Source organism: Ooceraea biroi, chromosome 1, assembly GCF_003672135.1.
Source record: "Ooceraea biroi isolate clonal line C1 chromosome 1, Obir_v5.4, whole genome shotgun sequence".
NCBI lineage: Eukaryota > Metazoa > Arthropoda > Insecta > Hymenoptera > Formicidae > Ooceraea > Ooceraea biroi.
Window position 1 is genome coordinate 18,360,933 of NC_039506.1, and position 22,944 is coordinate 18,383,876.

Genomic DNA, 22,944 nt, shown 5'->3' on the forward strand with positions numbered 1-22,944 from the left:
AAAATCTCTCTAACCAGTTGTAGAATAATTCGATTACGTCATCGCTTACAAATGCTACGACATGCTTACGCGTTCAAATGTGCGATGCAGTCAAATAGAAACAATCGCTTTTATTTTCACTTTTCGTATCATTTCATACATATTTTGTACATGTCATATAATTCGCGTTATCAATCTATCGATCGCAGCGACAAGACTCGAGTGCCGACGCACTCTCTTATCACATTAACTGCCGATCATCTTCGTGCGCTCGAAGGTCTCTCTCGTGTGCTGATTGATCTTCAACAACCAAGAAGAATCCATGAAAAATATTTTCATCACGTTTTTATCGCACCTGCGAGTTTCTCGATGATAAGGACAGAGAATCGCCGTCATTGACAGCGCTCCTTATCAGCCAGCTGATTCCGCGAGCAGCAACTGGGGGCGCAGCTTTCTCTATCTTTCTCCCTTCTCCCCCTTTTCTTCCCCTCTCTCTCTCTCTCTTTCTTTCCCTCTCTCCCTCTCTCTATCCTTCCCACCACCGCCTACGTTCAAGTTGAATTCAACATTGACCGCCGACGAGCGAGGTTCGCACGGGTGCCGCGCACGGGTATCCACCGATATGGAAAAATGAGTCAGTCCCCCTCGTCGTCGTCGTCGTCGTCGTCGTCGTCGGCGCGCCGTCGTGTCGTACGCGTACGAGGAACGTAGTCGCGAAGTGATGCGAGCGTTGCGTTCACGTACAACGGGGTGTCGGGGTGCCGCGTTCTAGCATGAGCATCTCTCAAGACAGCGCCGCTACCATCGTGTGCAGGGAGGTGTTCGACGAGACCTCACATCCGACGAACGAAGGTACGTTTTGGGGACTTCGCAGTGACATCGCACCGCCGATTCGTCGGGGAGCCTGCCCGGATTTCCTTGTGCGCGCCGCATTGCCTAAGTGGGGTGGTTCCTGAACGACCCCTAGACTCGCGTATCGGAGGAATGTCCACGCGGGGACGATTGGGCGTTTATCGCCGAATTGATTGATGCCCCGTCGTTCCCCTGCGCGACCCCCGAGTCCACGTATTTCTCTCGAATGTAATAATCCTGCAGGGCTCTTATGAGACTCTAGTTCTCGCGGAGACGTTATGCCTGCCTGATGCGATTGTACAATTTTGCAACACTGGTTTTATGATTGGTTGCCCTTCTTCCATCATTCTAGACGCAGGAAATATGTGTCGCGCCCTTATTGAAGACTCGGACCTGACGTGGTACTACCTGCGAGCTTGGCCATCGTGCACGTTACGATTCCACTGGGATCGCTCGGCGCGCGAAGCGCGAGAGTTAATTAACGCCTCGACGTGAACTGTCAGGCGATAAAACGCGGATCTTTTTCAGCGCATTTGCGTTACCGTATTTGGGACACTGCGACTCCATATCGATAGCGCGCGAAGCGCATCTGCTGCGCTTCACTTCCGTTTCGCCACCGCGCGATAAAAAAGAGTTTACGCGCGCGAGTTCCGTAGACGTTCTTGTCTTTATTCCTGATTCGAGCAAAGGCGCCTTAAATTCTGAATTATTTCCTCCAAATTTGGCAACAGTTGGTTTACGCGATTATTTATCAATGAACGCAACGAGACCCTTCGGGTCTGCGAGGGGTGGGGAGGGAAGGCGGTCGGGCAAATTCGTGAAAACGAAGCAAGCAAGCATGCGAGCCAACGCGTTTCTTCATTCACGCAAGAAACGCACCGCTCGAAATGAATCGGAAAAGGTAAATGGCAGCGTGTATGAGCGCTGGTGGCGAGTTTCCTTGTTTATTTACATCGCACCAGGCGGGAATACCGAGCCCATTTCCCAGCGCGCGTTCCAGAAAATCAATAATTCGCAGTGCGGCGAAAGTTTTGTCGCGGCGCCCGACCGCCTTCGCGCTCGTTCTACGCGGCCGAATCCGCATCTTGCCGCACTTGGACGATCCGGAACTTTTCGGATCGACGGCGGAATCCGGAACGGCGACTCTTCCGGCAGAACTTATCGTCCGCGCGGATCGATCCCTCTGCAGTGTCCGGCCGGCTGCAGCGGCGATTGGTCGCACCGGTGAAGCCAGCCGGAGGACCAACACTTTGGCCGGCATAGCCGGAGGGCAGATGGTGGCTCGACTAGCCCCCATACAGCGGCCACCACCACCTGTCCGGTTGCGGGGCTGATGGAATTTTTAATCGAGCCCTTTTACACTCGCTACTTCCTTCCCCGTGCTCCTCCAACAGCCCCCTGCCGCGGTCGGAAGTCTTGCGTTGATGACCCCCTGGTCATGTTTGACCCAAAGCTACCGGCGGGGTCATTCGCCGCCGGAATTTTTGACCGCGCTCCTTAATCGCTACCGGAAAAATAGGATTTGAATGTACAGCCGACGTGTGCAGCATTAATCGCGAATTGAAAAACCTGCGTCGCGGAAAGGATCAAATTTGCAACGTTTTCATTGCGCTCCGTAACTGAATACTATGAAGCGGAATGGAATATAACATTTTTCGTGATGCATCAAAATTGTTCTTTTAAATGTTAAAAATTATTGTTTGTTCGGTGTCACAATTCTCGAAAGGCAATTCTCTTACATCGGCTGAACCTAACGTAAAACTAATTAAAATTATTTTTACATTTTGTTGCAATGAGTAAAGTCCACTTTGCACGAGATGTGTTACGCATGTCTAATTTTAGGACTCTTATGATATTATCACGTGTGCAGCAAGCGTTCTGAAAACTTAATTAAATTCGCAATAATTTCGCGGTATCAAGGAAAATATTTATATTATTAAATTTTTTTAACGGTTAATTTGTGATAATTTGTGTGATAAATTGTGTAATCGATAATGTCTTTGTATTATATTTTAGCTCATAAAACCAAAGCGATTTTTTAAATCGCAATATCAGAATAATTAACACAGATGAGTTGCAATTAGAAAGTATTAATCGTTTCACCAATTTTAATTACTCAAGTTAAAATTTAATTAGTTTACATATATACATTTTTTTTCTATTCTGTAAGAAGAAAGACACGCCATCACCTTTTTCAATAACAAACTTGTTAAATGGCCGTAAACCTGTCTCGTCGTCACGGCAGTTTTCATGGGAGGAGATAATTACGCGCCTTATAATGCTTTTAACCCGGTTATCTGTGATCAATGAATTGTACACTTCACGTGAACTCGATATAGTAAGACGAGGAGATCCATTTTTTAATAAGTAAAGTTTACAGGGGCGTTATTAATAAATCGCATGCCGGTGGATAAAAATACTACGTTCCGTAAATAATTGAATTAACATTATCTTGAATTTCTACCGAAGGATCTCTGTCTCTTCATCTCAAAATACTAAGGTAGTTAAATCTTTATAAACTACAGAAAAATTTGATTTTATTTAAAACAATATGACTTTTGACAATATTTTTACAGTAAAATCATTTCTTGTTACTGAGTCTGATTTTACCTTCATTAATAAATATGTTTTGTACATTTGTTTATAATTTATTAATTCAAAACTTGTTTATAATAAAATACGAAAATAGCATACGTTGAATTAATTAAATAACTGTTCTCTCGCAATTATCTCTTTATTAAATATGAAACGTAATACTTCAATTTTATTCATCTCTCTCTTCAATAACCTCATTTTGCGAGTCACATATTTAAATCAAAGTATTACAATTCTGCCAGTGCTGCCATCAATGTTAACAAAACAATGTTACAAAAACACGCCATGACGGGGACGATCAACCTAATTTTTTTAACACAAATTAACCTCGAGTTTTGTTAAAAAACCATCGGATTAATTTGCGCACTTAATAATAATATCGCTGAAACACAAACTCGTCGACCGACAATCGACGAGTATTCGGCAATACAGATTTAATAACAGACTAATAAGTGACAACGTAATTGCAGAGTTGCTGGAATATGCAAAACGTCTGGGAATTGATCCCGATGCGGAACCGCAGCTTCTGGATTTGGCTCGCGAGGGTCTCATGGCGGCCCTGCCCAAAGGCTGGTCTCCGTGCTTTCACGAGGCCAGCGGGGCCTGGTATTACTACCAAGCATCCACCGGTACCACTACCTGGGAGCATCCCCTGGACGAAGTTTACCGGGGACTCGTGGAGCAAGCTAGGGCTGGAAACAAGCGGCAAATGAGCCTCGGTACGTAGCTTCAATGCCTTACATTTGTTCCACATCTGTTTCACGGCAATCTCTCTTGCCTCGACTTGGCGTTGTGGAAGCCTATCTTTTTTTTTTTATAAGATTTTTTATAGTTATTTTTTTTAACTTTTATTTTGCGCGCGCGATACTCTTCTCTCCACGAGGAAATGACGGCGATCGTGCGACTTGGCAATGTAATTCTCTGGCCTCGCGTCAAACTTACGAGAAGCGCGGCCATATTTTTAGATTCTTCCGCAAAGGATTGGCCGTGAATATCGTGCTACAGGGACGTTAGCAAGTATTTAATGCAGAGTTTCTCAACTAAGATTTTATGACGGAGCGTTGCGACTCTTGGATTCTCTGTACATATTTCATATGAGCTAGAGTGAAAAACAAATCTGTGATACATCGCAGCCTCAACTATTTCCTTCAAATTGTGTTATATCCATGATATGTTGAAGTAAATTTATAACATGCCTCGTACTCTCTCCTGCAATAATAGACGAATTATAAGATTATGATGAAGTCGGTAAAATTCGATAATAGGATAATGTACATCACGTTACTGAAAATCCGAAGAGACTCTTGAGACCTTTGCAGTGCAACATAACGTAACGTTATGTTACGTTACATAAAGTTTAAAGTAGAAATAGAAAATTCTTAACATGAAATTTGAAATATTTATTCGTATCGATAAAATTGATTTACTCAAGCACTCTCCTAGGACCTGTTAATAAACGAGTGGTTAGAAACGTTACGCAAATGATGTAACAACCGTAAGGCCTTCACACAGCGGCTCTAAACACTTACCGCCTGATTGCTCACTTTTTGCAATAATCATAAAGATCAGCTTGCGACATACACTTGTGACGCGTATTTTATGTAATCAGCTGCCATCCGACGACGCAAACACAATTTTTTCTCCAATTTTTACTGCTTATAACATCAATTGGAAGTCAATGTTCTCGAAAAAATAATAAAACGAATACTTATTTTTTATACTTATTTGCTCAGTTCTGAATCATTGTTTGCACTTGAAATTGAAATGGAAAACAAAGAATAATTCTCTTACGTTTTACGTAAAAAATTAATTTTACCTCGCATAAACTTTGCACTCTGACTCACGTTTGATTTTGATTGATGATTGATTTATATTAAACATCAATTTTTTCCAACATATTCAGCATTTATAAACTGTAAAAAGACCCATGAAATATAACCGAAAAAAATACATATAAATAACGATTAAAAAACAGCATCGAAAAAAATGTCAAAAAATTCTATATTTAATTAAAGGCAACATAAATATCGCACAAAAAGGCAACAGCAATGTAAAACAGTTATTTCCCATTGCAGAGGAAGATTCGAAGGCCACGGCAAAAGACCTCGAGTCTCACGAGGACGTCACTCTGCCGAAGGAAACCGTCACTCCGCGAGATACTACGCCCACTACCCCGAAGGAGACCACCACCAAGGAGAGTGGTGCGCATCCCAAACCCGGCATGGCCGGAACAAAAATACCGATGAAACTAGCGCCTCTGCGTAAACTGGAGAGGCTCGACGGCTCGCGCAGGAAGGATCGTCCGTCGTCCTTCGACAGGCTGCAGTCGAGGCGAGAGAGCGACTCCAAGTCCGACAACATGTCCCTGTCGAGCGACCGCGCGGCTCGGGACTACACGAACCTGAAGTTCCAAGACCCAAGGTTCTACGAATGCCCAAAACTGTTGGAGACGAGCGGTACCACGACCACGACGACCACGACGACTACGGCACCTGCGAAGAAGGAGCTGGATCTCAAAGAGGTGCTGAAGAGGTCGGAGTCCCTGAGCCCGTGGCACGAGAAGGACTGGGAGCAGTTGTCGAGCAAGTTCAGCTCCGAGGAGAACATAATCGACATCGACAAGCTCAGCGCCAGCACGCTGGCCAGGCCCGAGAAGCTCGAGAAGTTTGACAAAGAGAAACATCCGAGCCAGCTGGGCCAGCAGAAGGAGCTGACGCTTAGCGGGGGTGGCTCGATGTTTCTGAAGAGCAACAGGAGTAGAGACACCACGCCCAGCCAGGACGGCGGCAAGTTGGAGGATTTTCGGACGTTGACCATCTCCGACGAGATGATCAATAACACTGTCGGTGATAGGCCCAAGTCTATTTTAAGGGAGAAACAATTGGAGGATGGTAAGGTGGTCATTTTAATTTTAGCAGTCTCTTAATTTAGCATTCAGGTATTTAAGTCTTTTATAAAGTAATCCGACTTCAGGAAGGCGAACAATTTACAGAAATTGTTTCTTAAATAGAACCAGATATCCTACGTATATTATGTATAATCATATATGATCTATACATATAATGTCCCTATAAAAATTGACTAATTTATCTATATCTAAACTGATTTATTTAAATAATTACGCTGAAGAAAAATAGCCGAAAATGGACAAAATTACTTACTTAGGTAAATAAATCGATTTTGATACGAATAAATTGATTAAGTTTTATAACAATAATGAAAAGTTGTCACATTTTTTGGTTTGCCCATATTCAATGTATATATAACCAATACTTAATCTGTGATAAGCAGAAATGAAAAACTAACAATCGAGCAAATAAAATTCCAAATAACAAAGACAACATATATACAATTATATATATCAAATTTTCTCGAGAATTTTTGAAGAGTCGAGAAAGAACAAGATTCTTTGTTTTATTAATATAATATTATTAATTTTTCTAATATTCTCTAACATTATCTTCATTCCTACCGGCCACAGATGACCGACCATTGGACGAAGAGCGCAAGAGCGTGCGCTTCGACCTGGAAAAGGAGATCAATATCAAGTTCACGTACTCCGAGTCCGAGGAGGATTGGGAATCCGAATCCGAGGATAAAAATCCGCGGACATCGGCCGTAATCAGCAATAAAATTACCGGTTCCATTCTATCGCCGCCAATCAACAAGCCGATCTCGCAAGATGTCGAAGACGAGAACGAAGCCGACAACAAGAACGACTGTCCCGAGAAGAACGAGAAGGACCGCGACAGGGCGGATCCGGAGATCAACAGGCGGCGTCTGTCGCTGGAGAAGCTCGAGTCGATGTCGAAGAATGCGAAGATCGTCGGCAGGCGATTCCTCGTGCAGAACGTTTCGGAGAACGAGCATCGCAGTCAGATGACGAGGAACAGCCTGGAGAGAGACAGCAGTCTGGACTGCCTGTCGAACAAACTGAGCGAGAAGGTGAAGAACATCGACCTGATGTCGAAGAGTGAGACGGACTGCAGCACCATAAAGAGCAGCGACTCCGAAGAGATACGCAGAGCAAGGTCGATCATCGAGAAAGCGAGGCAAGTGGCGAATCGTTTGTCAAATCGACAAATCGACGACGATGAGTCGTCCGACGTGTCAAGGGTGGGCCAAACTTACGCGCAGAAGGAACGGTTTGTTCGGCCCAAGCTCGAGTACTCGCGCAGCATCGATGACATGAAGGTGAAACTGAACCGGGAATACGAGAGAGAGATCGAAGCTTTCAAGATCGAACTCGAGATCAAGCTGCAGGAGAGAAAGAAGGAGCTCGAGGAGAACTTCACGCAGCAGAAGATTCTCATACAGCAATTCTTGGATCAGAGGTTGGAAGACGTGAAGCAAGAAATGACGCAGAAGGTATTCAGACGTTTCTTTTGGATGCTATTTGTAACATTAGACTCTTGTGACGTGTAATGTAAATATTATATACTTAAGATAACGAAACAATTTTAGAAATGTTTTATAAAATATCGGATGAGCATGTATGTATTTAAATCAACACCTCTTCGACAAAATCGAAGTTGCCTTTAGTAAAAAAATTAAGTTAGTTACTCCCAAGTGCTTAGCTGCTATATCATATAGTGTCTCTTAAACATTGAGGATATTATTCTAAAATCACACATAATATTCAAACAATCAAAATTTAAGGTATTTAGGGATATAAATAAAACTAAAGGTGGATTAATTAAAATACCTAACATTTTTAACCTCTTAGAAGTAGGTCTTTAAAATAGATTGAACATTTATTGAGAATTTGAAATGAGAAATCAAACATCTTTAGGAATAATAATTAAAATTAAATAATTAAATTATAGGAAGAACAAGAGATTCAAGAGTTGATCGCCGAGATGGATCAGGTCAGGATGGAGAACCTGAAGAAAGTCCGTACAGAATTGGAGGTCTGCTACGAAAAAGAGAAGCTAGAGATGTTAACTAATCTAAAAACGGAACTCGACGAGAGAAGAAGAGAGCTTCTGGAGCTGAGGAATCAAGAAATGGGTAAACTGGAGAACGAGCACGAGCGTGACCTCGGCGAGGAGAAGCTTGCGAAGTTAAACGAATACGAGTTGAAGAAACAGCACACCGAGAGGATCGAGGCCTTGAAGAAGGAGCTGGAGAAGGAGTTCGAGGATTTACGAAACGAATTAAGAATGCAGCAACGAGAGAAGATCACCAAGTTCACCGAAGATCACGATCAGTGCCTAGCTGAGATTCTTCGTGATTTCAGAATGGACGTGAGTGCATACTTGATCTACATGAATGTGGAACTTACTCTTATTTATCAATTTCTTATTTATTATATTTATTTGTGTGTGTCACTCTTCTTATATATATTTATTATACCTATTCTTATTTTATCAATTTTATCAATTTTCTTAATCATCGTATCTTTATTTATTACACTTATCTTGCCACAATTTTCTTATTTATTACTTAGAAAACATGCTATATTTTTATAAAGATATTATTATAGTGTGCGGAGATATCCTTCCTATCAAAATAATAACGCACACATTTATTATACATTGTTAGCAAATAAAACAATCAATTTTTATAACTTTTATCTCTCTTTCTACAACTCCCTCTCGTGATAAATCAAACAGTACGCTCATCAGTGAAATTCACGAGAATAAATTTTAAATCATCCAATTCTACGAATTTCAGGAATCTCTCGCCCGTAAGATGTACAAGGAGCGTCTGGAGGAAATCCGCTCGGACTTCGCGCGCGACGCCGAGAAAGAAGCAAGGAAGCAGACGGAGCGGGTGCTGCAGCAGGAAAGCATCGACTTCGAGAAGTTGCGCTGCGAGAAACGGCTGTTGCAGGACAAGTACACGGCGCTCAAGGAGAAGTACATGAAGCTGAAGAATGACGTTCGCCTTGCGGTCGAAAGGAGGAGCAGGAGGAAAGAGGGATACACCACGGCCTCGGAGACCGAGAGATCGGCGTCGACCAGGACGAGGACGGAGAAGACCGAATCGTCGGAACAAAAGTGAGTTCTGTCATTACGAGTGCAGTCGAGACTCGCGGTTTAACGTATTCTGCGATTCAACATCCGCCTGCTGAAGCAAATTAGTGAGAAAGAACTTTTCCTTAGTTTTCCTTGCAAATTCTCTTTTATATCCTCATTATTTCCTTTTGCATTAATAACTAACCAAGAGTTGAGAAATGGAGGAGAAAATAAAACTCGCGAATAATGATGTGTCTATAACCGCAATTTTTTCAAGTCAAAGCATAGTTATATAAATCTTAAATACATTACGTTAGGACAGACGTAGTTTCTTCATTTGTAATTATTTTTTATAATTTTTTCTATAACATAATTATAATATATAATGATGTATACACATGGTTATATAAAATATACATATATTATAATTATATATTTATAACATATATTATATTTATGCTATAATATAGATACATGTTTATTTTAAATCTACTTGTTTACTTCAGCAAGCGCATAGTTATGTACAATAATGGAAGATGATACTTCGTCTACTTCGTTTTATATAATAACTAACGATAATAGCATGCGATAATCTGCCTCTGTGATTCTAATATGACGCACGCCCGGCGTACAGCACAAGCATGTCATTCACTAATATCTCGTTACATCTCACTGATATTTCTTCCTCTTGATGTAACCACTTGATGTTTTTTTCCACAATAATCGAGACTTTGACATCACAATCACATTACATAAGCAGTATTTCTATCTCAGTTGAAATGAATATAATTATTCGCGACAGGTAGATAGATAGGTATCCTCGTTGGTCTCTGTGTGTCTAGTAATAAGACACCAATGTCGCACGTTCATCTTCGTATCATTCTCATCGGTATCCTCGCAGTCTGGATCGTCAAGTCGTCATTCGCGGAGGCTCGTGCCCGCGATTTACTTTGCCAATCGCCCGAGTCACTCTTGACTAACTAAACGTTAGCTATTCGCAGGACGCGAAATCTGAAAATTATTTTAAATTGAAACATGTCCTTTCTTTCTGCTAGTTTCTATTTACACCGATGTTTAGAAAATATTGCACGACATGTTAGCAATAACATGAACATTGTCCCACTTAATTTTTGTATAAAAATAAATCCCAAATTCCGCGAAATTTTGCATCGAATTAATTCACAAATCTAATCAATTCCTGTATAATTATATGAAAAAACTTAATATAAAATTTGGAAATAAAATTGATTACAATATACATTACCGTTTCCGAGATTAAGTTAAATTTCTCATGAAACGGGGAGGGATTTACCTCCGGAACGATCGGCAACGTGTCACGAACGGACTGTGATGGTACCCCGTCATGTTCATGCGATTCCCCCTAATGTCTGGCTATAGGCCTTAAATCGTGCTCGCAGTACTCCGCTGAGGAACGCGCACTCGAGCCCGGTAGCAAACGCGAAATCGCAGGAGTGTCAGAGCGCGAGCGAGCACATCGATGACGAGCAGAACGATCAGACGGACAACTCGAGGAGTCAGAAGGGAGCGGCCGCAGGGTTTCAGACACACAGCGCCGCTGATTCGACGAAGGATGCAGCGAAATTCGAGTCCGACGATACTACCACCGCGAGCGAGATGAACGCCAGCATGATGATGATGAAGAAGAAGAAAAGCTTCAGCAAGAAGGCCACGTCGGGCGCAGGTCGCTCAAGTGGCAGCAATAACAACAACCTGGAGAACCCCGTGGAGAACATCAGGAAACAGCTGAAGAAGCTGGAGGACCTCGGCGACCAGCTGCCGAGTAACGAAACGGCCTATACAGTGCGATATCCTTTCCAAGATAAAGGTGATTGTTTTAAACGTTGCTTCTCGCGTTCATTCATATGATTCATCTGTTTTCAGGGGAGCTTTTTAGGAACAAATATTTCGTGATTAGTAATAAAATCTTTGATACATTTTAAAAATAATAATAATAATAAATAAAAATAATATAATGGAAGAAAGTTACATAAAATATATTAATATACATAAATAATACATAATATACATAAGTATTGATGAAAAAGTTACAATCTTTTAGTTTTAGAAATTTTAGTTATGAAATGTAGAACGATCCGCAGAGGTGGTATTGCATATTGCCTTCTGAAAAAATGTTCAATGTTTTTTACGATGTTAGAAATGGTTGTGCAAAAAATTTAAAGAATTTTGCACATTTATATATATTTAATAATTGTAAATAAGTATACTTTTATATGTATCTGTGATATATTCTTTATACACTTTATTGTGCATATTATTACACAATATATATATTTTCGTAGTAGTTTCTCATCTTTCTATTTCCTCTCTCTTTCTCTCTAAATTAGATACTGAATTTCTCCACTGAAATTATTACTTCAGTCAGTCGAAAAGTTCGGCTCGAGTTCCAATTTTTCAAATAAAAAATTTATATAATACAAGTAATAATGTTGATAATGTCTAATCTAGACAATAATATCTAATCATAGACAACGACGATGATCATAGACGATGGTGATTACTTGATTGATAAATAATTTGTTTCTACTGGATAAAATAAAATTTCACAAAAATCGAACGAAACTTTTTGACTGACTCAATATTAATTTGTATAAATTAGTATCACAATGTATCGTAATTATTTATATATAATTTATTTATTGATAGAACTTTACTTTTTCCACACGGTGTAAATTATTATAATAAGAAAGTTATTATTTTTGCACATTTCAATCTTGTAAATGTGTAAATAATACAATGAAAGTACAGCCGCATAAACCAATGGTAATACAATATTTTTTTCTCAGTCTAAATCGCTGTATATATCATTATCTATTATTTATACTCATCACAATTACGTTTTATTATTTCTTTTCTTTCCCGTAGGACTGTATACTCTTTACTTTGATTAACGGCTTGTGTCCTCCAAATTGCTCGTAAGTGCACCATCAGTCATTCTTTTGCTTTTGCACATCATTCTCATGCCATTCATTTTCCTCATCACCTCTCTTGCTGCTTCGACATCGAGCTTCCGACATTTTGAAGCTTGAGATTAATCAAGACTTTGAGACTTTTGTTCTTTAGTCGAAGTCAATAGATACAATGCTCCCTTTTGCAGCGCCAGCGAACGCCTCTTCGGAGCTGGAGTTCTTCCGACACCGGATCCATGTAGAGAGGGACTCGGTGAGGAGGGCTCGCGAGGCGCTGAGACAACAGAGAAGTGCCTTTCAGGGTAGGCAAAGGGCGTGGAAACAACGGAGTGCGAGGGCCACTTTGGAACAACTGGTGCAGGTACCAATTATTGATTACAAGCAACAGCTGTCGATCGATAAGGATAGAGATACTTAGGATATTCGGTCACGACAAGTCGATGTTTTGCTTATTTAATAATTGGATACATGTATAATAAAAAATACAAGAATTTATTAAGAATTTTTATGTCATGTCATATTAATTGAAAGCAAAATCCCACAGGAGGAACGTGAGCTCTCCGACATGGAGGTAAGTCTGCATCGCACCAAAAGCCTCCTAGGCGAGAAGGTCATACATCTGAGACACTTGGAACGGTCTCTGGAACGAGTGACGAGCGACAAGCGGAACGAGAACGACGCGTCTTCCATAAAGAACGATGAAATGACACTGAGCGACATGTCGAGCGCTAGCAGCGGTTTCAGCTCGACTGATTTAGGAACCGACACTTTTATAGGTGAGTTACGGACGAAATTTCAAAGACATTCAGATATTTTAACGTTTTAGTGTACGTTTTAGAGAGTGCACAAGGATAAAGCAAAAATAGTGAACGATACAAGCATATAATACCATATGCATGTACAGCTACGCGGATGACGGAATAAAATAAATTTGCGTTACATTGTATAGTCTGTTGTTGGAAATCTAGATAAGCCGGATCATTATCAAGAGTCGACCGAGATCATCGCGAGTTTAGAGAACCTCAACTCGGAGATACGAGAGATTTGGGACGTCTTGAACAAGCGCCAAGACAGCAACGTACATCCAACACCGGCTCTCATGTACTCTTATCTGCGATGGCTGCGGTTTCATCATCTCACCGCGCAGCCTAATAGTATGCAAGGTAAAGAAAACAAGTGCGAGTCATTAATAGTGTATCTATATTAAAAAATCTTATATTTTTTAATAATCTTTAAATTATTTAATTATTAATAATTACTCTTATATTTTTTAGTTTTATACATATATCACATATAGTATATTAATCTTTTTATATCTAAATTGTTTCAAAGCTTTTTATTTTCAAAATTTTAGTTGTTCTCGGAGCTTTTGACCCCGATTTTGTTTTTGGATTAGAATCCGCCTTGTTATACTACTTACACGAATACGAGTGATACATTTATTTTTGTCAGGTGCCTTTGGTACTCCGAACATACAGTCTAACATCCTGTCTCAATTGACCGCTGCGCAACATCCTACTACTACGACACAGAACATCATCGCCCAGTACGGTCCTAACAGCGGCTTTACCACTAGCGTCGGTACGGTCGAGAGAAACGCCCCGAACTTGATGGAAAGGACCAGAAACCTCAGGGATTGGCTGCGCCAGGCTCGCGTCGAGACCACCGACTTGATCAGCCCGGGTCAGGCGACTCTTTAAATCGAGATCGGCATCTGTGAAAGAAAAGTCTTCTGTCTCTAAATCTCTCTCTTTCTGCGAGGTTCATCATTGTTCTCGTGATAATGACTCTGAGAATCGTACGACTAGTCGAAGCGTATAAGTGTTACCACTTAATTAGCGATATATATATAATACGTAATTAACGTGATATTTTTATAGCATAGTTCGCATCGTGCAATGTATTTTACGAATCGATTTCTTTCACGTAGACTGTAGGATTTGTTAAGGATTTGTTGATCTTGATTGAATCGAACAGTTTTATGATCTCTCGTCGAAGATCGTCGGATCTTTCCGAAGTACGATAGTCCTATTTGAATCATGAACGTACACGCGAGTTTTGTCTGGACAGTTTATCAATTTTGCGCTCGCTTGTTGCTCTGAATTGGACATTTCTCTTTTGCTGTTTTTAAATGATGATGAAAAACAGTGAAGATACGTGTCGTTGCGATTGATAATTCATACGTGAGCGAGAATATGTTTACTGACAACATGCTCTTTCAAACTCAAGTTTGAATTACAAATTTGCAATTGTATTTCAAAACGAATTTAATCAATTCAATCGTTTGAATTTTATGTTGCATGAAATTGGAAACATTGGAAAAAATTGCAGCAGTCTTCCATTATAAAACCCAATCAATTTATTTGTATTGAGAATAAAATATTTTTTCAACCAAATAAATAAACAAATAAAGAATAAATATCCAACCAACCGAGGGAAGATCGTCAAAAATAAAAAAGTTATTTGTTTGAATAAAATATCATTTTGAAAACAAAGAAATTGATCGATTTTTTATAATAAAAGCTACTACAATTTTTCATATCGTATTAATTATCAAATTTCAGTAGTACAAAGTAATCAACTCCAGAATAACTACCGAAAAATGCACAAAGAAGAATAGGCATAAACACATTCACGTTTACCAAATCGAAACGTCACACGTATATCGCATTTTCGCATTTCCTAGTTCTATGACGCAAATTCTCGCGCAAAGTGAGCAAAGCAAATATTACAAATTAAGCAACTTAAATAATTAAGAAATCACATAGAGAGAGATTATCAATCCCCTCTTTCGTCTTCCAGCGTGTCCTAAACTCGATATTGGAACTCAGCTCGCGACATTTAGCGTTCAGTGCGTGTTCAGCGCGCCATCATGCATATATATACTCTTTAACTTTTCGTTTATGATCTATTACGCTGTACGAAGCTTGTAAATCGATGATTAAGCATGAACGCAACGTGCGCGTCTTGAACGGGATCTTTGTAGGTAGTGGAACGGTTGTCCTCTGTAAATAAGCGTTTTGGCACGAGCTCGACGCTACTTGGCGTCATCCACGTCGTCGACGTAGCGCATGCTGCAACGACCGATGTTTCTTCGACACAGTCCGCTGATTCTCCACGTATTTTCGAGATCGATTTATTGATTAGCGCGTGTAACATGTTGTAATATACCTATACTATACTATATTAGTCTAAAACCTATGCGTGTGCGCGCGCGAGTTTGACAAAAAATATGTCGTATATATGTGTATGTATATATACAGGGTGGCCCATTTTAATTTATACAGTCGATTTTTTAAAAAACTAAAAGAAATACGAAAATATGTTTCAGACAGACATGTCACGATTTCGAGGGGGACATAAGATGATACCATTGGTTTGACCTTGAATAGTCGTTTGAAGGTCACGCGAAGATCACCTTCAATTTCTTAAATTGAAACCCCAACTTTTTATTGCAGATTCTTATTCTCCATCGAAAAGTAAGTAACTTTTGTCTGAAACATTTTTCCGAAAAATGTCATCTTATGTCCTTAAAATGTCCTCAAAACTCATCTTGAAGATCATTTTAAGGACATAAGATGACATTTTTCGGAAAAATGTTTCAGACAGAGGTTGCATGTTTTCTCGCGTAGAATCCGAATCCGTAATAAAAAATACCATGTCTCATTAAAGAAAAATTTCAGACCGGAAGTTAGAATTTCGATAAACAATGACCCGTCTAGTTGTATCCACATTCTCTGTCATGTATGGAGATCAACGTTCGAACAGTGTATTGTCGAATATCGACAATGTCAAACGTGATTACGTAAATCGGTATTCGACAATACACTGTTCGAACGTTGATCTCCATACACGACAGAGAATGTGGATACAACTAGACGGGTCATTGTTTATCGAAATTCTAACTTCCGGTCTGAAATTTTTCTTTAATGAGACATGGTATTTTTTATTACGGATTCGGATTCTACGCGAGAAAACATACAACTTTTGTCTGAAACATTTTTCCGAAAAATGTCATCTTATGTCCTTAAAATGTCCTCAAAACTCATCTTGAAGATCATTTTAAGGACATAAGATGACATTTTTCGGAAAAATGTTTCAGACAAAAGTTACTTACTTTTCGATGGAGAATAAGAATCTGCAATAAAAAGTTGGGGTTTCAATTTAAGAAATTGAAGGTGATCTTCGCGTGACCTTCAAACGACTATTCAAGGTCAAACCAATGGTATCATCTTATGTCCCCCTCGAAATCGTGACATGTCTGTCTGAAACATTTTTTCGTATCTCTTTTAGTTTTTTAAAAAATCGACTGTATAAATTAAAATGGGCCACCCTGCATGTATATATATTGTACTACTCGATCGTGCGCGATATTCTAGTTAGTATCCTGACTAGCATTCTGATACTTTGGTGATTTCTCACGAGATTAAATCAAAAGGGCGTTCGCGAGGGCTCCATCGCGAATGACGACACTTTGTACACTTTGGTAATTTCTATTTTTTATACCTGAAGAATACTGAATTTTGGGGATTTACGTTATGGGCACTCACGCTTCGCGCGCTTCTAGGTGGGCGGAGGAAGGGGAAGGGAATTAAGGAGATGAAATGTGCAGGACGTTGCTGCTATCTACGGATTATGGTTGATGTGATGATGAATATCGCGCGCAATCTTCGCAACGCAGAACGCGTATTGTCTATGTATTGTACTTAATCAGACATCTTTCGAATGCCAAAACCTTCTCATAATTAGAGGATAATTAGACACTACGCTGTGTACGTCATGTAAATTATAATACGTATACCGACAGATAGGATTGAATAATATGCCAAACGTTTCTCGGTCGATCTGATTCCAACGGCGACCATTCTGATGTAACGAACTACGATCACCTCTTAGAGACAAGCGAATATAAGCACGCAGCGTATGAATTGTGTCACAGTATCGGGATCTCATTAGGTGTTCGACATAGATTAATTAAAGATTTTACGCACTTTGGAATGTAGATGCAGTTTAATTTAAAACAAGATAGCTTTTTTCTACATGATTTCTACATGTGACTTTAATTAGAAGGTGGGAGTTTCGTTTTATTCAACTAAAGATGTAATTACCTATACAAGTACAACTTTTACACATCTCAAATAGTATTACGAATGCAAAATGTTATATGGGTATAACAAATAGCGTAATAGATTTTTATAATTTATTTTTGTGCCATATATTACTGAAGTCATTAATATATTAAATAATTATATTACAGCAATGAATAGACAATCTACATGGAATATACAATTAATATAATGCAACGTCGACGTTTCTTTCATAATTTATGCATATGATTATTACATGTATCTGTTTTTGTTATAGAATATAATTCCATTGCACGCGCACCAGCAAGAATCTATCAATAAAAAGTAATAGCCTTATGTAACGAGAAGTAATAAATGATTATTCCTTAAATTAATCCAGATTATATATAATGCCGAGTTAGATAATATATTTTATATATTTTTGTAGAGAGTGTGAAAACGTTAAAATTGATTTAAAGTACTGGCAATAAAATTCTAGATTCCAAAGTGTACTGATTCTTTATATTAATATCGCGTCCTTGCTAGCATAAATAATTTTCCATGCACTTAAATAAAATGTCGCTACACGTTTAACTTTTTTGTTATGACAATGTTATTTTCCTTCACTTCACACTTTTAATTTTTTATTCAATATAATAATGTAAATATACAAAATATTTCTGCGTACATAAGAAACTTATTATTACTTGTTACGATTTCAATCATGATGATTTCTTGTTATGTAAAAACATTGCTAATTCCTCCAAAATGTTTAATATATATATAAAAATATTATATATATAATATATGTATAAAAGAGAGAAAGAAAAATGTTTTTGGGAAAATACAATGCATTGCTGGAAATATTTATTATTTATCTCTATCTTAGACAATGTTTTGCATCTCTCTATATCCTCAAAAATATTTTATCGATTTTTCATCGCTCTTTCGCTTTCTTATAACAGTTATTATTACCGCGAAGGAAATAAACTGCAATCAGAATGTCTGTCCTCGCATTCGTCGCTGTTCGTTTCAAATTCCTCTTTAGATGGTAGCCACGCAGTCAACCTCATATGATCTCGCGATTTATTACCGAGGGAGTTTTGTGCCGCTTTTATGACCGGAGACGATTTGCACAACAGTAATCTAATGCAAGCAGAATCGGCACCACTCATTCCTGCTATCAGCTGATTCGGCAAATTCGGATCTCTCGCTTGATTGACTAAATTACGAATCTATGAAACATAATTAAAAAATTATCTGTTTTCAATAAATTATGTATCTCGTAAATATTATATATTTTAATTTAAATAAAATGTAATTGTAATTACTTAATTTTAGTTACATGAAAAGGTTTATATTTAATATTTTATATTTGTTTTAAATAAGCAAATTTTAAGTTTAGTTGGAAATATTAATTAAAAACTGATAAGAAAAAGACAAATTAATGTGGGAACAATTTTTGTTTTTATTATTTGTATTAATATCGCATATTTTTCATCCATGACAACTCACCTTCTCATTCCTATTTTCCAAAGTAAATTTTAGAGGATCCCAAGCCAGTTTTTCGCCATCCATGCTTCTGGCGATATTATCTTGCGGTGTTTTCAATCCAAAGAGCGAACTTATCTATTAAAGAATATTATAATTAAAAAATATTGAACGTTATAAATTAATTAAACATTTGGTGTGACTTATAATTTTATAATTTACAGTTTCATGCTACGTGTGTTTAAACTACTATATTGTTACCATTTGTGCAAGGAATACGACGCTGTTAATTGTGACCGCTACAATTTTCTGCGAGTCGAATCCGATGAGTCGGAAGAAAGCGGAAACGAGATTTGACGGACCAAATGGTTGTTTCGTATCGTCGTTTCCATCTTCTCCACGCTTCTGCTTTTGCTTCTGCTTATGGCCTAGACTCTTGGACACCAAATCAGCAATGTCCTTGGCCGTTTCCAAATAGTTACTTGCGTATTGCAATCCTGCCTTTATTTTATCCAGAACGTCTGAAATTATAAGCATCGGAGGTAATTGTTTTCTCATCTTCTTTTAATATTAATAATAATAATCTATTTTTAATACTGATTTTCTTCTGGTAATAATTTTATGATAATAATTTTACTTTTTTAAAGAAATTAGTAATATCCCAGATAACACGCATGTCGAAATGACATCTTAAAGACGTCTTAAACCTGACGTCTTTAAGGCTATATCAGAAAGATGTCCTTAAGACGTCGTGAAAGAGACGTCTTAAATTCATTATCAGAAAGATATCTTTAAGATGTCTTAAAAAATGTCTTTAAGACTTTGTCAGAAAGTCGTCCTTAAGTCACGTCTTAGAAACGACTTTAAGGCTTTATTAGAAAGACGTCTTTATAATGTCTTAGAAAGATGTCTTTACGACTGATACAAAATGTCATCGACAAAATGACATACGTTAAGTTATGGATGTCATTTTGTCGATGACATTTTGTATCAGTCGTAAAGACATCTTTCTAACGCGTTATAAAAACGTCTTTCTAATCCATGTGTCAACGATAGTCAAACCAATTCTCCAAGAGTTAAGACGTTTTGGAATCGGCAAGGAAGCTGGCAGAGGCCAGAGGACAGAATGTTATAACCTATTAATCTATTAATTAGAATAATAGGTCTGTTCTTTATTGCTGAACTCCCTGCACTGGGCTGCACTAGTTCAGAGTTTATCGTTTTTACTCCATATTAGGAGGAAAAGGATAAACTCTGAACTAGTGCAGCCCAGTGCAGGGAGTTCAGCAATAAAGAACAGACCTAATAATTCTTATATAAGACATCTCAAAGACGTCATATAAAATGTCATCCCAAAGACGTCAGAAAAGACATCCCAAAGACGTTATAAATCGGGTCATAAGACGTCTCAAAGACGTCATAACAACGTCCTTCTGATAGTTTTACAAGACGTCTTATAAGAATATAAGACGTCTTTTAGACGTCTTTAAGACGACATAATGTTATCTGGGATGTTTTTTGTATCTTTATACATAAATGATATATTTTTCTTTAAATATTTTATGTTCTTCTAATAGAAAGATTTCTTCTTATTTTAACGTTTTTTCATCATTCTATTATTTAGTTATTCTTTCAACATATTAACTATCGCTAATTTAATAGATATCTCTTTAATCGAATTTTTACTTTTTAACTTTATCGGTTAATAACAAATTTAATAATTGACTAATTGGAGAAACATTCATTCATATTATTCATTACTAATAGCACATCGCGTCACATTAAAAAATACCAAACATATCCAAAAAAGTTCTCTAAGAAATAAAATCCAAGAAAGAAATCAAAAACTTTTCAAAAATACAATCACCTTCGGATTTTGTAGGCTGCGCACCAACAAACGTAGTTGTCCAGAGGACACAAAGTAGGAGACACACGGCGCCGGACATTTCGTCGGATCAAACTGTCCGACAGTACTGACGCTACCAAGAATCCGCATAAAGAGCGAATTATAACGGGTGTTCCACGTTAATTACGCGTTTATTTCCATTCCGCCGCATCTCCGGCATCGAGTCGCCCTCGTTGAGTCGCCTGCTCCGTGATTGTCACTCTTCTTGCTTCGCCGACCAAGCGCAAGAAACTGAGTTCGTGTCGCGTAGCGCGATTTAGTCGTGTTCCTGTTACAAGCCAGTAAAAACGTTTATAAGGTGACGAAGATACTGGAAGCGACATTTCGGATTGAAGTAATTATTATCACAATAATTGTAAAATCCATTTGAAAAGTGATCGATATATTAAGTAAAAATTATTTTAGTTCTGTCATAAATTTGAATTATTTAAAGTAGGAAGGATACTTTATGGTATTTTAAATACTTGATAATAATCTCAATGTAACAAATATCAAAGTGTGTGGTAGAATTTCCATTTTAACAATTTGACACCATTTTCAGAGATCAAGAATTATTAATTAATCAATTCGTAAAGTGATTGATGTATTAAGCGGAACTTATTGTATTTGCTGCTGGAATATTTAAATTTAATATTTACAATAAGTAAGTATATATTGATATTTATTTTAATATTAAACAATATTAATGTGATAAAGACCAAAGTATATCGGAATATACTTTCCATTTTAATGACCAGATAAATTTCAGAATATTCAACCATGTATTGTGTCTCGATAATATTTTTTTCACTTTGCATCTTGAGAATGATATTCGCAGATCAGTCGCTCTTATATCTAGATGAGATTCGCAGTTTGAGCGAATTGCCGATGGACAAACTGATTCGAATAAAATCTTCTTTTGGAAGTGGAAATGGTAAGATATTTGAAAGTGGAAATAGTCATCTTTTTATTAAATAAGATTTATTAAATTTTGAAAATTAAGATTCTTCAAATTTAAACTTTTCTTTATTTCCACATTGTTTATAGGCATTACTAATGAAAACGAGAACGAGAACGAAGAAATCGCGTCCAGTAGAACAATACCGGTGACACTGCCAATGGCTTTGCCACTAAAAAGAAGTAATAATAATAAGAAACCTATACGCCGATACGAGGACCATTATGATGAGAAGGGCAAAGACACGAAAATCTCAAAGATCTTTCAGCTAGCAGTAACCGCGCTCTCGTTTCTCGCATTTGGTGGCTACCTTCTCACGCTTATAATATCGGCAATTAGGCGCAATAATGGAAACAATGGAACCAATGGAAATAACGTTCTTATATTTTCGGTAATAATAATTTTCAAGATATTCTGTTTACACTGGATAAAAAATTCATTTATTAATTATCCATTTAATATCCATTTTTTAAATAATTTAATAAGATCATATAGTTACCTTCTTATTTTTCAGATAGCTTTTTGAAATACTATATTTAATATATCTTTTTATATGAAAATTGTAGCGTTATATCGCTACAGTTTCGAGAAAACTATACTTGATTTATGTTAATTATAGTGATACTTATACGAATAATAATACATATAATAATTATAATAAATATAGTAAAATAGAAAAGCATGATTATCGTAAATTATAAAAATATAAATTAATTCTTAATGTTCACATTGTGTGTATATATAATTATCAATCAGTTTTTTTTTTAGAATTTGCAAACTGCGCAAAAATATAATCGTCCCAAACGAAATATTTTAATATTTGATCCGATGGAAAATAACTTTGAAACGGACAAGCTCTACGAGGGAATGATTATGCTTTCAAGAAGTTATGCCTTGTACAATTAAACAAAATATGAATAGAATAAGTCGTACGAATGCGCTCTTTTTCTCTATTTCGCTTTCTTTCTAATCTTATAATTATTATTACACAAATAATATATGCATACAACTTAATATTTATAAATTTATTTAATAATAACGACTTGATTTAACAATTATTTTACGAATGTATCAAAAGTTAAAAATGTATTTAGAAAAAAATTGTAAAAAGAATTAAAACATTTGTAAAAATAATTATATAAAAGTATTTATGAAAAAATAAATTTACTATTAATCAAATTTAGAAAATATAATTCTCGAATATTTATCT

The 22,944-nt window shown here is 37.5% G+C and overlaps 3 protein-coding genes and 2 long non-coding RNA genes across 6 annotated transcripts; 2 read left to right on the plus strand and 3 right to left on the minus strand.

The window, feature by feature from the left end:
- Positions 1-535: 535 nt before the first annotated feature.
- Positions 536-14,931, plus strand: LOC105283317 (centrosomal protein of 164 kDa). Of its 2 annotated transcripts, XM_011345962.2 has the most exons (11): positions 753-831; positions 3,897-4,145; positions 5,502-6,317; positions 6,908-7,794; positions 8,253-8,672; positions 9,103-9,428; positions 10,805-11,232; positions 12,523-12,695; positions 12,879-13,110; positions 13,303-13,497; positions 13,787-14,931. In XM_011345962.2, exons 1-11 carry the CDS (start codon positions 753-755, stop codon positions 14,032-14,034), a joined length of 4,053 nt encoding a protein of 1,350 aa, XP_011344264.1. In that variant the 3' UTR covers positions 14,035-14,931. The 2 variants fall into 2 exon arrangements, with proteins under 2 accessions (XP_011344265.1, XP_011344264.1); XM_011345963.3 differs by lacking the exon at positions 13,787-14,931 and having other exon boundaries at positions 536-831; positions 13,284-13,420.
- On the minus strand, positions 4,466-5,494 carry LOC109611249. Its single transcript, XR_002193581.1, has 2 exons — positions 5,243-5,494; positions 4,466-5,109 (listed from the first exon to the last, which is right to left on the minus strand). It is a non-coding gene; the product is annotated as an uncharacterized LOC109611249 (long non-coding RNA).
- On the minus strand, positions 9,634-10,788 carry LOC113561651. Its single transcript, XR_003406338.1, has 2 exons — positions 10,699-10,788; positions 9,634-10,397 (listed from the first exon to the last, which is right to left on the minus strand). It is a non-coding gene; the product is annotated as an uncharacterized LOC113561651 (long non-coding RNA).
- A 2,391-nt stretch (positions 14,932-17,322) lies between the features above and the next one.
- LOC105283346 lies at positions 17,323-19,470 on the minus strand. The gene is made up of 3 exons (XM_026970403.1): positions 19,153-19,470; positions 18,916-19,029; positions 17,323-18,635 (listed from the first exon to the last, which is right to left on the minus strand). The coding sequence occupies exons 1-3, from the start codon at positions 19,447-19,449 to the stop codon at positions 18,372-18,374; spliced, it is 675 nt and encodes a 224-aa protein (XP_026826204.1). The 5' UTR covers positions 19,450-19,470; the 3' UTR covers positions 17,323-18,371.
- Positions 19,471-21,528: 2,058 nt separating this feature from the next.
- On the plus strand, positions 21,529-22,730 carry LOC113562103. The gene is made up of 3 exons (XM_026970409.1): positions 21,529-21,710; positions 21,824-22,125; positions 22,503-22,730. The coding sequence occupies exons 1-3, from the start codon at positions 21,557-21,559 to the stop codon at positions 22,638-22,640; spliced, it is 594 nt and encodes a 197-aa protein (XP_026826210.1). The 5' UTR covers positions 21,529-21,556; the 3' UTR covers positions 22,641-22,730.
- Positions 22,731-22,944: the final 214 nt, after the last annotated feature.